Genomic DNA, 14,902 nt, shown 5'->3' on the forward strand with positions numbered 1-14,902 from the left:
GATTCAATAGTTAGCAATATATTAATTAGTTAGTCGGAAGGCAAAATCCGAAGGACTTGCTGACAGCAAAATGTCATCGAATGAAGAGATTATTGCCAGACCGCAATCAGAAACGGTTGACGCTTGATCGTGACACAATGGTCACGTGCTGTAATACCGTGTTAAGATCTGTTATACATTAGACAACACGCGTTACGATCGAGTTACGTTCATAAATTTATAGAGATAGACACGCGTCCCTGTTGAAAGACTGTCTTAAACATTAGAAAGAGAGAGAGAGAGAGAGAGCGATGACATAGATATTGTAGATGTAAATGTAGATTCTATATTTGTAAGTAAATCCGTTATCTCAAAATGGATGGGCTAGATAGATTAAATTAAATAACACTCTTTTAATGGATTTTTTAAATATATATTAAAAACACATATTACAGATCTAAATTTAAAGTATAAATTAAAACAAAAATTTGAAAAAAATATTTTTTTCAATTGATAAATTTTATTTAATTTGTTTAATGAAGAAGGCGCTAATTATTTTATTAATTATATAAAATAGTAATAGAACTTATTTTTATGTTACGCTGATTTTATTCTAATTTTTCATAGCCCATCCATCTATATTATCATATCAATGAAAGCTTTGCTTTAATTCATGTAAAGCCAAATTATCGACATATTATATTACATATTATTATTATACAAAAAATTATTATTATTAAATAAGTTAACTTGATCACAATACAAATATAATTATTCCATATTTCCTTTTCTTACGAATAATATACAAGTGACTTGTAAGTAAATTCTTTTCAGCAAATATTTTTTTGCTTTATAAAAAGAAAAGAGATAATAAATGTACGACATCTTTTACATATTTGAGTTGACAAACTAAATTCCTTGTAGGTTTTTTTATTCCATGTAAAGCGCATTGATCGCTTTTATTTGGTTTCTATGTCAACCATTCGCGCTGTGCGAATATAGTTCACGCATATCCGTCGAGCTACAGTTTCTGACAGTTTTTCCGCAGTGCTCAAGCTATTCCATATTGACAGAAATCCTGCACTTTATTTTATTTGTACCAATTATATATTATTTTTTTCTTTCACAATGGTGCAGAAAAAAATACATCATCCGGCGATGCGAACGACATATCTTTTGAAGCGCGGACAGACAATCGAAGATATCAGAGTAAGTATTTCTGAATTTAATACATTTCTGTATTACCCAAGTACGATTCTAGAGCTTAGATTAGATTTGCTGTGCTTTATTTTATGAAAAATTTGCGCTTTTTTCAAGACATCTGAAAGAACTCGGGCGTTAATAATGACAAAGGGCGCTTTTCAACGTTTCGTGGATTATACTACAGAAGAGGACAGAATAATGGTACAACAAGAAAGAGAAGCTGCAAAAATAGCAGCGCTAAAAGAAGCGACTTATGAAAAAAGTAAAACGTGGGGTGCTAAAATAGAAGTACGTTTGATATATTTTCAAAACACAACATGTTACAATCAAATAAGAATATATTTGATCTGAAGTATATCACAAAAATTTGAAATATACAGGGTAGCCCACATAAAGTGTTACAAGCTAATAACTCTAAAAATATTTGTCAAATCGAAAAATTGTTCATGAGAAAGTTTCATGTTTTCGAGGGGCCTCTCTAACCGTGTGAACATAAAAGAATTATTGTTTTTAAGAAAAAGTATGTAATTATTTACAATGTATTTTTTTTAACAATTATTATTATTTTTTTTTTTTTACACTAATTAATTTGTCTCATTATTCTGTACATAAAAGTATTACGGTTATTGAAAACTAAATATTTTACGAGATATTTTATTTTTTATATCAAAATATGTCAGATTAAAATATAAAATAACTCAAAAAGTACTTAATAAAAAAAATACTTTATTATAGTGTTTGGGAAAGCTCTCGATGTCAGCTACAAGAATACTAAATAAAAAATGGGGATTTTCATTTAAGATTTTAAAGTTGACCTTCAAATGATTTTCCAAGGTCAAATCATTGTCACCATCTTATGGCCCCCTTGAAGCCACACAACTTTTGTTTGAAACATTTTTCGATTTAACGCAGTGTTTCTGAGATATTTGAAATTGGGTCCTTTAAAATGGGACACTATATATAACGTTGCTCAAACAAAAATGATTTGTTAACAGAACATTAAGGCAAAACAAAGAGAAGAGTTATTGTCAAAAAGACAAAAGGCTGAGGAAGAAAGGAAGGCGTTCGTAAAGGAAATGGCGGAAAAAAAAGCGATGGAGCGTGCAGAGGTGGTGAAGCAAGCAAGGAAGTTGCTTCAGCAAAAAAAGCCTTTGTGCCGGCGGATTAATCGCGCTCTCTTCGCCTCCGAGGTACTTTCTCTCGCGAAACAAATATTCACATAATTCCTAAGCATGTTATCTCTCACCATTAATCAAATTCAAAATTCTGCTCTATCCATGATCTCATCAGTATCTCAGAGAACTGGAGGCCCAAGTGACGTTGCAGAAAACTATTAGAACGATGGATAAAGAACAAGATATAGAATATATTAATTCGATTAACACGAATGTCGCGAAATATGAGGAGCAGAAGAGGCAGGAAGAAAAGGAGCGAACGAGAAAAACAGAGGATTACAATATGGAATTGAAGAAACAGTAAAAATTGATGTTTAATTGATGATTAATAATATGATATTAATATAAAAATTTTTTAAAGAGCATGAGATTATTTTTAAATATCTGTCGGAATTATTTGAAATATTTGTAGAAATATTAATAATAGTATATATATATAATTATTAGAATATCAGAGTGAAAGAAAAAAAAATGAAAATATATTTATTTTTGACATTATACTGCGTCACGTATTATTAGATCGATTATAAATCAGGATTGAAGAAAACGGACGAGACAATAAATTAAAAGCAATGGAAGAACTGGAAGCTGAAAAACAGGCTCAAAGAAATATAATCCAAAATATGCAACTCGTACAAGAGAAAGAAATGCAAGACGTATATATTGATTGATATTTGCTATAAACACGTTTTATCATCAAAAAAGATTTAATATATATAATTGTATATATTGTTTATAGATATTAAATAAAAAGAAGAAACTCCAGCAATTTTTTAAGGAAGCGATAGAGGAAAAGAAACGATTTCAACTGGAGTTGAAACGCAACGAAGAATTTGAGGATCGAGCGTTGGAAGTCTACCAAAAAGCTAAAGATCAAATACAGAAAATCCATAAATCAGTAATGCTGACGGAAAAAAAAGAGAAAGCGCGTAAAACACAGATTATAGGTCAGACAATATTTTCTAAAATATAAATTTTGTGCTTCTTGTGTATTGTTGTGCTACGTGTATTGTTGTGCCCCTATCCGTTAAGGAAGGAGTTTGTACGAATTAGAATCTACAATCTAAGTAAAATATTCCCGAAATTTCGTAGAAAATAAATATATAATATAATGCAAAATTAGAATAAATTAAATCCATGATAACTGATTAATATATAATTGATCTATATACTGATTAATAACTGATTAATAATTAATAATTGTTGATTAATAATTCTTTTTCAGCGAAAAGATATGAATCAATCGAGAAAATTCGCGAGATTAAAGAGCAAGAAATCTTGAAAAAGGCTGTAGAAGAGAAAGAGATGGCCGAAGTAGAAAAGCAAAAAACGCACAAAGAACGAGAAGAAACAATGCGTGCTCTTATGGAAGAATATAAGCTTCGTGATGCGGCTGTAAGAACAAAGCAAAAACAAGAGGAGAAAGAGCTAAAAATTTGGGAGATGATGCAAAGGTTTAAGAAAAACGAATATGACGAGCAAATGAATTTGGAGGAACAAAAGCGACAATGGCGACAGAAATTAGACTATGGAATTGAATTGCAGAAAATCGTTGTAAGAAAATCAATTTGATTATAATAATAATAATAATTATAATTAAGATATTTCTTTTCAACACACGTAATTAACACAAATAAAAAATTTTAAATATTAAATCTTGCATACCCTATGCTGAATTAAATTCTCAAGAATAATTATTTTTTCTTTCTATATATTATTATTAAAATATTTTCTCTCAATGTGTGTGTGTGTTTGTGTGTGTGTGTGTGTGTGTGTTACTTTGCATTTATATTATAATATACGTTTCTATTTTTAAAAATTTTCTTTATTTTTTATTTTTATATTTAAAATAAATTCTTACAGTATTTTCTTTGCAAAATGTATTAATAAAAAAAGCAATTATATAATATTTGACATTAATAGGAGGAAAAACAAATCGAGAAAAAGCGCGAAGAAGTTCTTGAAGTCGTAGCAACGAACATGAAACCTATAATTGAGAAGGCTAATCGAAAAATTTTAGCTTATGGAAATGAAGTTTTAAAAGAATCGAAGGGTGTAAGACCACTTTATCCAATTATTAAAGCTATTGAAGTAAGTTTAAACACTTAGAATATAGGAATTCTCTAAATCTAATTATAAATAATTTTAAAAATTATTTCTGTGCTTTATAAGCAATGTAAAAAGGAAATGGGATTAAATATCACCAAAAAATCGGAGAAACTATCAAAGCGGATCAGCCGAAAAGACAACATGGAATCCGTCACTGTGCTTGCATGAAATCTATGTTAGTCAATCAAATATATTGTTTGCAATAATCACTGTTCACAATAAACAACGATAATTTGTATCTTATGATTCGGCAGATATCACATGATTCATATGTATCATCTGATCATTGTCATTTATTTAGAATAAATATTTTTCTGTTGCACCATTGAGCCTCCGTATTTTCTAATTGCAGAAGGACTTACATAAAAATTTATACAAACACAAAGTTTTTAGATATATCGCGAATAATTTATCAACTCGTGATAGTATTGTATTTTATTATAAAGAAGTTGTCTAGAAGAGATTTTTTCAAAATATTGTATGTTTTATATCACGCGTAAGTTTAATTAATAAAATATCTAAATTAATATACAGAGTGTCCCACTCACATATAGATAGAATACAGATTGGTATAATAAAAAATAAGTATTTTTTTGTCTTTTGGCAAAATTTTCAAAAATTATTTTTGAGACATCTCATTTTTTCATATGCCAGTACAGTGCATTTACTTTATTTTTTGATTCTTGTAAATGATATTCTATCGGTTTATACATTAACCACATGGAACAGCCTGTTGACTTCTTAAAATAATTGATGATATCTTTAGACTAATTAATAAGAAATTAATTTGTTAGTAAAATAAAAATTTACACGATTTGTTTCTTATACAGTTTCATCATAATTAATTTTTTTTAGCATTGACACACACCCTATAAATTTTATTATTGTACAATTGATCATGCAGAATTCGAGTCAGGAATATTATTCTTGTTAAAATTTATGTATTAATCACTCTGTATATATATATATATATATATATTGATTAAGGATCGACGAAATGACGTTAAAATATCGATTAAGAATCGATATTTTAATGTCATATTATCAAAATTAACTCATCATCTTATTAAAATGTGTGGCAGGTTAAATTTTTTATAGAATTTAATATTTTATAAAGATTTTAATATACATATATTTTAATTTGAGATGAGATTCAAATAAAAGAAAAATATTTTAAAGTTATCTTAAAAAGAAGAAAAATATTATTTATATATCAAATATATTTAAAAATACACTTGTTTCATTAAATACAAGAAGCTATCGACAATGTCGGAAAAAGATAAAGAGCCGAGAGAAAAAAAGACACAACCTATCCCACCAATGATGAACTTTCTGTTAGGTGGAATTTCAGGGTAATATTGTTAAATTAATAAAAAATATTAATAAGAAAATATATATTTTATTAAATATCTGCTCTTATCTCAGAATGGCGGGAACTTGCGTGGTTCATCCAATGGACGTGATCAAGAATAGGATGCAGGTGCACAAGGGGAAAGCATCAGTTTTGGACGTAATTAGCACAACGTACACCAAAGAAGGCATCATTTCGTTTTACAACGGTTTGACAGCCGGCCTCGTAAGACAAGCCACATATACAACTGTGCGACTCGGAATTTACAATCAGCTGCAAGATTTTTGGAGGTAAATCAAAATCTCATCGCGTGCAAATAAAAAAGAAGATTTTAGGAAAGGTATATAATAAAATTTAAATAACGCGAAAGTCCAAAAGAAAAACATGTGAAAAGAATCCTGTACTGATATCTTTACGATGACTTATTACCGGTTATGTCAACTACATAATAAATAGTACGATTAAGGTCAATCTTTTGGGAGACCGCAATTTTGAAAAAGAAATTGATCGCTACGCTTTCAGGCAAACGTACGGTCGTCCTAACTTCGTTACTTTGATGTCTATGGCTGGGACCGCTGGTGCCGTAGGAGCTTTTGTTGGAACACCAGCCGATGTTGCTCTCGTAAGAATGACAACAGATGGTAGATTGCCAATAGGTAATGATAACTTTTTCAACAAACTAATTTTTATCGATATTAGAAAAAAAACATTTTCTTTCCCAAGAGAATTATTTAATTTTTTAACGCTCAGATTAAATCTAATGTTTAGATCAACGAAGAAATTACAAGAATGTGATCGACGCGTTCATGAGAATCGCTAGAGAGGAAGGAGTGTTCACTCTTTGGAGAGGGAGCATGGCTACGATAGGAAGAGCTGTTGTCGTAAATATTTCGCAGCTGGCAACTTATAGCCAAGTGAAGCATTTGATAGCCTCGCGAAGTACGTTTCATCAGTTTTTAATATCTTGTAATTCGTATTCTTTTTTTTTTTCCAATTGCTTTAATTTCTCGAATATATATTTTAACTTAAGCTTCCAAAAAGTGCCATAAAAATCTTGGAAATGTTCCTAGACATCTTTTACGCATTATTTACATCTTTTTATAATTCGCGGAAAATGATTGGCCAATGACTTTTATAGCGAATGTTAAGGAAGGTATAGGTTTGCATTTTGGTGCATCCATGGTATCGGGATTTCTCACGGCTTTCAATTCCATGCCTTTTGATGTCACGAAGACCAGGTTATCACATTTAGTTTAATGCTTTATATTTTTTTTTTTTTTTTTGTGTGTGTAAAACATTGGTTCTCTTGAGAAGAATTTATTAGATTATCATTATTTCATATCCACAGGATACAAAACATGAAGAGCATCGAGAAACCTCGAGGCATGATCGTAGTTATGATGTCAATAGCAAAAAACGAGGGGATAGGATCTCTCTGGAAAGGTTTCTGGCCGACTTTTTGCCGAATAGGTCCACATACGGTATTAACTCTTGTTATCAACGAGCAATTGATGCATTTATATAGAATATATTTCCAGTAATGATCAAAAATTGTGCAGATTAAAATTTGCGCATTTGTGTCTTTTATATACCCATATACCATACATTTCGCAATTCATAAATGTATCGTGTAGAGAAAATTTCAAGTTAAGTTTTACATGTTTTGAGATAATATTATAATTAATTTAATTAGATAATTGTGCAAATTGCTATCTGTTGTTTCATTTTAATCATATTCTGTAGCACGTAATTTTATAAAATAATTGACAGAGCCACGGGTAAACTTTATTATTGTATCGGGAAAAATGTGAAATACATTTGATGAAGTTGATCGGCGCATACCATGGTAATTATAGTATTAGGTGCTGCTCTGGAATAAGATGGGAGAAAACCATTCCATAAGGATATTAATCCTTCCGTCTTAACGATATTAACGATCATAGCTATAATATTAGGTGGTTTCGTAGACTGTCTCCAATTTTGAATCCTACAAAAATATGTATTTGAAGATCTAAATCACATATATTTTGCATTAGAATCTTATCATTTTACCTAGTTTTAGCAACGTCCATCGGAATCGAGGCGAAGCATGTAATTATACTGGACATCAAGGCAGCGACAAATTGCAATGGTATACCGTTTTGGATATATCCTATTGTATTAAAAATATTTATTAGCATATTATTATTAAGTCTCTAATTAAAATCATTTTTTTCTAATAGAAAAGAACAGTCGAAAAAAATGGGTTTTTTTTCCCCATTAAAAAAATCAATTCTTTTTCCATTATTTTTTTAAATATATTATTTTTCTTTATATATATATTTTTTTTATGGGGGGGGAAAAAAATTTAATTTTTTTTTCTATTTATAAAAAATAGGTACAATATCTCTAGATATAATATCGCGAATTTTAATAACCTGTGTTCTCCAGCATCACCTTCGTTCTAGTATATGTACCTAATTGTGCTCCATTGACAATCGCTGCTCTGCCCATAGTCGGCACCGCTCCTCTCCATAATCCAGTAATTCCCTCGGTTCTCCATACGTCGGAGATGCCACCGAGGACGTTTTTATAATTCTTTCGTTTTTCTAAATATTAATTTTTCATATCGGAAATGTATAACGCATTTGAGACGACGCTTTATTATCTTAAATCATATCGAGAAAGAAATACGTAAAGCGAAAAGCAAAGCGAAGATATAACACCTGCTGGCAAATTCATATCAGCTATCATGCGTATCAATATCAAATCCGTGGGGGAACCGATAAAAGAGCCCATTATACCGGCTATCATCCCGAGACTAATCATCGTTACGTAATTTAAATAGCCAAAATGTTGTCTGAAAGAAAAGAATTTAGCCGACATTTAAAACGTATACGATGAACATGAAATCACAATCGATTTATACACGATATATATCCACAGTGTGATTTAGCTCTACGATTTACGATGAATTTTTTTTTTTCAGCGTTATGCAATAATTGCCATTACTCCCCGATATCCATCAACGTGCTGTAAATTCCGAGTCTGCTTGTGGTATAAGTCAACTGACGAAGAAGACCCGCGCTCAGTCCCGTATAAAAACCGCGAACTCCGTTTCTACCAAACGTTTGTAAAGCCGCATCGCGTAAAGTATTACGCGACACTTGCATGCGTATTCTAAGAACGTCCATAGGATGCGTTGCGATCTGAGCTGCCACTCTGTCATTAGCGGAATGAAAAAATTGTCATCGATTAATATTTACTCTCGAGGCTTCGAAAGATTAAAGAAATAAATGGGATGACGTATAAATTTCTCTACCCCGATATGCCACCTATTACAAAGTTGGCAAATGTCGGCACTTTGGCGTCTTGAATCGACACTGACATTGACTTGCACTCTCTTTTTCTCATGCTAGCTTATAATCTCTTGTGTGTAACATCGTCTTTAACAAAATTTTTGAAAATGTTGTAACGTTACTGTAATTTTTAACATGCTATTTCATTTTTATATCTCTCTTGAATATAGCATTATATCGATAATTCCACTGTTAAGAAAGGCATGTGTTAAATCGATATATATATATATTTTATATATAGACATAGAAAATATATCAAATGAAAAAAAAAAAAAAAAAGAATATAATAAAAAAATATATAAAATAATTTTTATATCTCCAATTTTATATAAACACATACATTAACAAACAATAAAATAAACGTCAGTATTAAACCCAATATATAATTTAAAATAAATATTAATCATTCAATATTATTTTATTAAACTAAAATTATTTGAAAATTTATTTTCTCTTATTTTTATATATATATATGTATAAAACATATTTGAAATGTTTAAACATATAGCGATTTTAGATTAATCGGTAATAAAGTTTTCTTTGAATTTTTCTAAATAAAAATTATTCTTACATATTTCTTTGCAAGTATTAATATAAGATACATTTTTTTAAAATAATCCCCGTTATTATAATTCTCTTGTTCATTCAGACAATATATTTCAGATAGTTAAAAATAAAAACATACATCAGTTATTGATAATTCCCATAATTATGCTAAAAAAAAAAAAAAAAAATTTCTTTGCAAGTATTAATATAAGATACATTTAAAAAAATAATTGAATCAATTTATCTTTGATACGATTTTCTTTTCGATACGACGGTCGATACGATGGGATCGATTTGTCAATGACCGACTATACCGATACGTCAGCTGATAGCAGTGTGGAACTTTTCTATCCATGCCGTTATATATGCCAGTTATTTGCAGAAATCAACTGAGATTGTTGGTATTCGTAATTTTGTAAGCGTACATTATTTTAGCAGCTCAGTCAAGTCGCAGGATATCTCAAGTGATACAGAATTACAGTTGCAAATAACTGTTGAAACAAGGAGTGATCGGCGATCCTGTCCAACCATCCTCGATACATGACGTGAAGGTTATTAGTTCGTTTACTATTATTATAATAGAAAAATAACGCAGCAATATTATTATTGTACATTGCACCATTGGAATATTCGTGCGCGATTATTTCTGTCAATGCATTCGTAACTGCATTCTAAGCTGCTGTCAAACTGAACTGTCAACGTGTATATTTTTGATTGTATTATTTTTAGAAAGAGTAATTTTTATGTTTGTGCGTTGCTGCTGATAATGTAAAGAATCTTCACATTCAATGTGCCTGATATTTTTTTATATAATATTATTTTTTATTGTTTTCCTTACACACATATACGCATATTATATATATATATATATATATATATATATATATATATATATTTATAAATAGTACATGTATTTAAATAAAAAGATTAGAGAGATTTGTAAAAAGAGGAATGTTTATTCGAGATATTTCAGATATTGAAACCCGATGCTTCTTTCATTTTCAGAAGATCAATAGAAGCAATGGGTACAACGCCAAGTCGCTATGAAGATCTTTCCAAAAATGTATACCTGGAGAAATTCTGCGGAAAGCAAAGCATACTTGCAAACGATCCATTTTGGAACACATTCTTATCTTACAACATGCGACCACCTATTACAAGGAACGATCAAATAGAGCTCGATTCAAGATTAGACTTATCGTGTCAACAATTGCTTGTGAATAATTTGACTACTGGCAACTTTGGTACTTTGATACAGGTAGCTCTTGCACGTATCAACGAACTACTAGCACCTGTTCAAAATCAAAAGTAAGCTTCTGTCGCTTTGTTATGATACATTATAATTAATTATAATGCTAAATTTATATCAGAAATATTATTTTGTCTGTAAAAATTAAAAAATAATTAAAAATTTAATACAATTTTTATCTTTAAATAATTAAAAAGTTTAATAAAAATTGTATTTTATCTGTAAAAAGATATATGATATCCTAAATTGTGTAAGTTTGAAAGTTATATATTTTTGTAATCTTACAGTATAATATCGACATGGCAAACATACAATGCACTATTTGCCGTTAGATGCATTTTGAAATATTTTATTGAGACTGTTGGTGAAGAAGAGATGCTAAAACACATTGAAGCGTCACAAACAACTTCAGCAAATGAAGCATTGTCTTCTTTTAGATTGGAAGAACTTTTTGATGCATTGATAGAACTTATTATAGACGTACCTTTATGGTAAGCGAAGATATACAATATATAATATGCTTATACATACATGTATGTACATGCATTTTCAAAAATATTTAAAATACATACTATACATGTGTGTATTATAAATCAGTATTTTTTTTTTACAGTGAATTTACATATGTTGTTCATTTGGAAGCAATTAATTGTTTACTTGTGTTGCTTTCGGTACAATTATTTTCTCAAACCGCAGCTGAATATAGCACTGTATACAGGATAGCGATGCATGCACATTCGAGCCAACAAGCACCTGCTGTGGTGTGTATACTGTTACACAATTTTATACAACAGGAACACGCTCCCCCGGGTTTGCTGACGCAGCAACCTGGGGGTAGTATTGTATTCAGTATAGCTGGTAAATATAATAATATCACAAAACATGGGCGATATATGTTTTATAAGCGTTAATATAAAGTATTGTTTCAGCCGGGTTGTGGAACGTAATAAAAATGGGCATTGGTAGTGGTTCAAAGAATGTACAGATTGCACATAACGGCACTGTTGACGACGATGAGAAAAAGCGCGATACGGAAACTCCACTCGCTAGTCAGTCTCTATTACTTTTATTGATTCTGACAAATCATTGTACTGCTACGCACAATCCATATAGAAATGCGCTTTTCTCTTTTATAGATATGCAAGGTGAGGTACTGATATGCATTGAGGGCTAATCTAATTTCATTATGTGATTATTCTGGTACAAATTCTTAATATTGCGATTATTGGAGATATATATTATAAACTGCATTTGATTATTTTAAATGATAAAATTTCTTTGTGCAGAGGATCAACCTACATCACAAACGAAAACAATCGAGATCTTTAAATTTAATCTGAATAAATTATATAACACTATTTGTAAGATACCAAATACGGATGAAATCACACTTTTGCTCTACATGCTATTACATAGAAATTCGAATGTGAAACAGGACATAATGAAAAGGCCTGATATACAGTTATTGGCAAGTGATATAAAAGCTTATTTTTTTCTGAGAGTAATGACACATAATATTTAATGATCTCTCATACTGAAATATTTATTTAGGTAACTCCGATATTACAAATATTGTATCATGCACCAAACAATACATCACATCATATTTATATGTCCCTTATCATTCTCCTAATTTTAAGTGAAGATGAAACGTTTAACAAACGCATACATGAAATTGTAAGTATTAAAACACTTTATATAAATGTAAATGATTAAGATAACGATTGAGATAATTGTATTATTTTGCCCAAGATGCTCAAGGGTGTAACATGGTACACTGAGAGATCCATAAGTGAAATATCATTAGGTGGTCTTTTAATCCTGGTTGTGATTCGCACAATACAATATAATATGTTTAAAATGAGAGTAAGCATGCGACATCCTCTTTATATCATATATTGATTTAAAATCACATCTATAAATTAGATTTTATATTTTTCTTTATCATTATTAGGACAAATATCTTCATACAAATTGTCTAGCAGCTTTGGCAAACATGTCTGCCCAATTCACATCCTTACATCCTTACGTTAGTCAGAGATTGTTGAGTCTATTCGAGACTCTTGCAAAAAAACACGCGCGGTTAGAAGCAAAAATTCGAGCGCAAGCACAACCAATAACTTTTCCTGACAATACCATTAATATGTCTGTTAATGGAAATGCCACCGTTGCAAATACAGATTTGGTAGATATATATATATATATATATATATAAGATAAAATGTATTGTATAAATAAATCAAACGGTATTGTCAACTAAAATATATACCGCAGATTCAAGACTTAACCATACTTGAAGAGGTCCTACGGATGGTGCTAGAAATTATAAATAGTTGTTTAACTCACAGACTCGCATACAATCCAAACTTAATTTACACTCTCTTATATAAAAAGGATATCTTTCAACCATTTAGAATGCATTCTGCTTTCCAAGATATCGTCCAAAATATTGATTCTGTAAGTTTTAAATCACAAATGATATTATAACATTTGCACATAGATATTTTAATATTATATATTATATATATTATATATATTTAATATTATATATTATAGATATTTTAATATTATAAATTTAAATCAATGCAATATAATCGAAATTTTCGGATATATCTGATTTTTAGGTGATTAATTTCTTTTCTTATAAATTGGAGCAAAAAGATCAATCGCAACTCGGTGTTAGTCAAGTATTGGCTACTATACAGCAAGGAACTTTAGAATGGCCACGAGATCGTTTAAGAGTATGTCGACATTGTTAGAGGAATTATTATGCCATTTATTTAAACTATTATAAAAATTTTAATCCTGTTATGTATGTACTGTTGTTTATAGAAGTTTCCAGAATTGAAGTTTAAATATGTAGAAGAGGAACAACCAGAAGAATTCTTCATTCCTTATGTGTGGAGCGTCGTTTGTCAGGGAGCGTTATTACATTGGAGCGCAGAAAATATAAAATTGTTCTCTCATAACAATGGCGAGACAACAATCATTGTTTGCTGATATTGAGATGAGGGGTGCGTCCTACTATAAGTATTCGAAATAATAACGGTAGGATAATAATATATGAAATAAGTTTGTAATAAAAATTGTCGAAAGAAAAAAGTATAAGCATTTTCTTTTCGGCAATGGAAAATGGAAAAGTTAAGGACTGAAAACGAAAGTGTATACAGTGCAAAAATGAATATAATATATATGACATTAAAGATAAATATTGCATGAAGGAGACCCGTTATAATCAGGATGTTATCTGAAATAGAATTTTTTTATTATATATCACTTTATTCTCTTGTATATCAGTATTTTAATATTTATTATGAAATTATGAAAGAACAAATGAAAATGTATAAATTAATTTTTACCTTTTCATTTTCATATTATATATATTATCTGACAAGATAAGAAAGACTCATACAAGTAATTTCACATTTTTGAAAATTAGTCTATTTAATCTTTCTACAATTTTATGTTATGAATATATAAATGATATAATACATATACATATGTGTAATACATATTAATATATAAAATATAAAAAAAAAAATGTGAATGCAGTTAAACAAAATTACTGCATGTCGACAGGATTGGTTAAAGTTATTACAATATTTTGCTTTACGAACATTATTAGAGAAAATTATATAATTTTTTGTTTTATTAAAGATATTTACTAAAAGATATACATAAAAAGTTATAATCTTGACAAGTCATATAATTTACAAATATACTTGTATAATCTCTTCAAGACTAAATCTCTTGCAGTATCATCTTCTCATATCTTTGAACAATTTTTCCAAAGAATGTAATCTTTCAAAACTATATATATATCATTTTTAGATATCGATAAGAACATGTAAAGTTATCGAAATTTTTAGTGAGGTATATCTCTCATGTGTGATAGTTTAAAGTAAAGAATTGTAATGTTGGTTTCAAACATATATAATATTTGATAGATTTG

General features: G+C 29.5%; 4 protein-coding genes across 4 annotated transcripts; 3 read left to right on the forward strand and 1 right to left on the reverse strand.

Moving 5' to 3' along the window:
- Positions 1-909: 909 nt before the first annotated feature.
- LOC138943013 (meiosis-specific nuclear structural protein 1) lies at positions 910-4,712 on the forward strand. The gene is given in 10 exon segments (XM_070313534.1): positions 910-1,188; positions 1,297-1,470; positions 2,178-2,372; positions 2,473-2,657; positions 2,893-3,013; positions 3,097-3,304; positions 3,583-3,911; positions 4,281-4,448; positions 4,530-4,554; positions 4,557-4,712. Coding segments are annotated over 10 exon segments (1,602 nt in total). The 5' UTR covers positions 910-1,107; the 3' UTR covers positions 4,673-4,712.
- A 931-nt stretch (positions 4,713-5,643) lies between these two features.
- LOC138943017 (mitochondrial 2-oxoglutarate/malate carrier protein) lies at positions 5,644-7,358 on the forward strand. Its single transcript, XM_070313537.1, has 6 exons — positions 5,644-5,818; positions 5,892-6,107; positions 6,340-6,473; positions 6,586-6,756; positions 6,956-7,055; positions 7,166-7,358. The coding sequence occupies exons 1-6, from the start codon at positions 5,733-5,735 to the stop codon at positions 7,356-7,358; spliced, it is 900 nt and encodes a 299-aa protein (XP_070169638.1). The 5' UTR covers positions 5,644-5,732.
- A 247-nt stretch (positions 7,359-7,605) lies between these two features.
- Positions 7,606-9,186, reverse strand: LOC138942835 (mitochondrial 2-oxoglutarate/malate carrier protein). The gene is made up of 6 exons (XM_070313306.1): positions 9,119-9,186; positions 8,809-9,018; positions 8,523-8,656; positions 8,235-8,405; positions 7,870-7,969; positions 7,606-7,804 (listed from the first exon to the last, which is right to left on the reverse strand). Exons 1-6 carry the CDS (start codon positions 9,184-9,186, stop codon positions 7,606-7,608), a joined length of 882 nt encoding a protein of 293 aa, XP_070169407.1.
- An 841-nt stretch (positions 9,187-10,027) lies between these two features.
- LOC138943010 (dymeclin) lies at positions 10,028-14,716 on the forward strand. Its single transcript, XM_070313529.1, has 12 exons — positions 10,028-10,252; positions 10,707-11,009; positions 11,238-11,441; positions 11,564-11,808; positions 11,880-12,095; positions 12,237-12,418; positions 12,502-12,627; positions 12,703-12,816; positions 12,905-13,135; positions 13,225-13,407; positions 13,575-13,691; positions 13,783-14,716. The coding sequence occupies exons 2-12, from the start codon at positions 10,723-10,725 to the stop codon at positions 13,948-13,950; spliced, it is 2,073 nt and encodes a 690-aa protein (XP_070169630.1). The 5' UTR covers positions 10,028-10,252; positions 10,707-10,722; the 3' UTR covers positions 13,951-14,716.
- The last annotated feature ends 186 nt before the right edge of the window (positions 14,717-14,902 follow it).

The sequence above is a fragment of the Polyergus mexicanus genome, unplaced genomic scaffold (genome assembly GCF_030449975.1).
Source record: "Polyergus mexicanus isolate NDT 795.1 unplaced genomic scaffold, iyPolMexi1.0 SCAF_24, whole genome shotgun sequence".
Taxonomy (NCBI): Eukaryota; Metazoa; Arthropoda; class Insecta; order Hymenoptera; family Formicidae; genus Polyergus; species Polyergus mexicanus.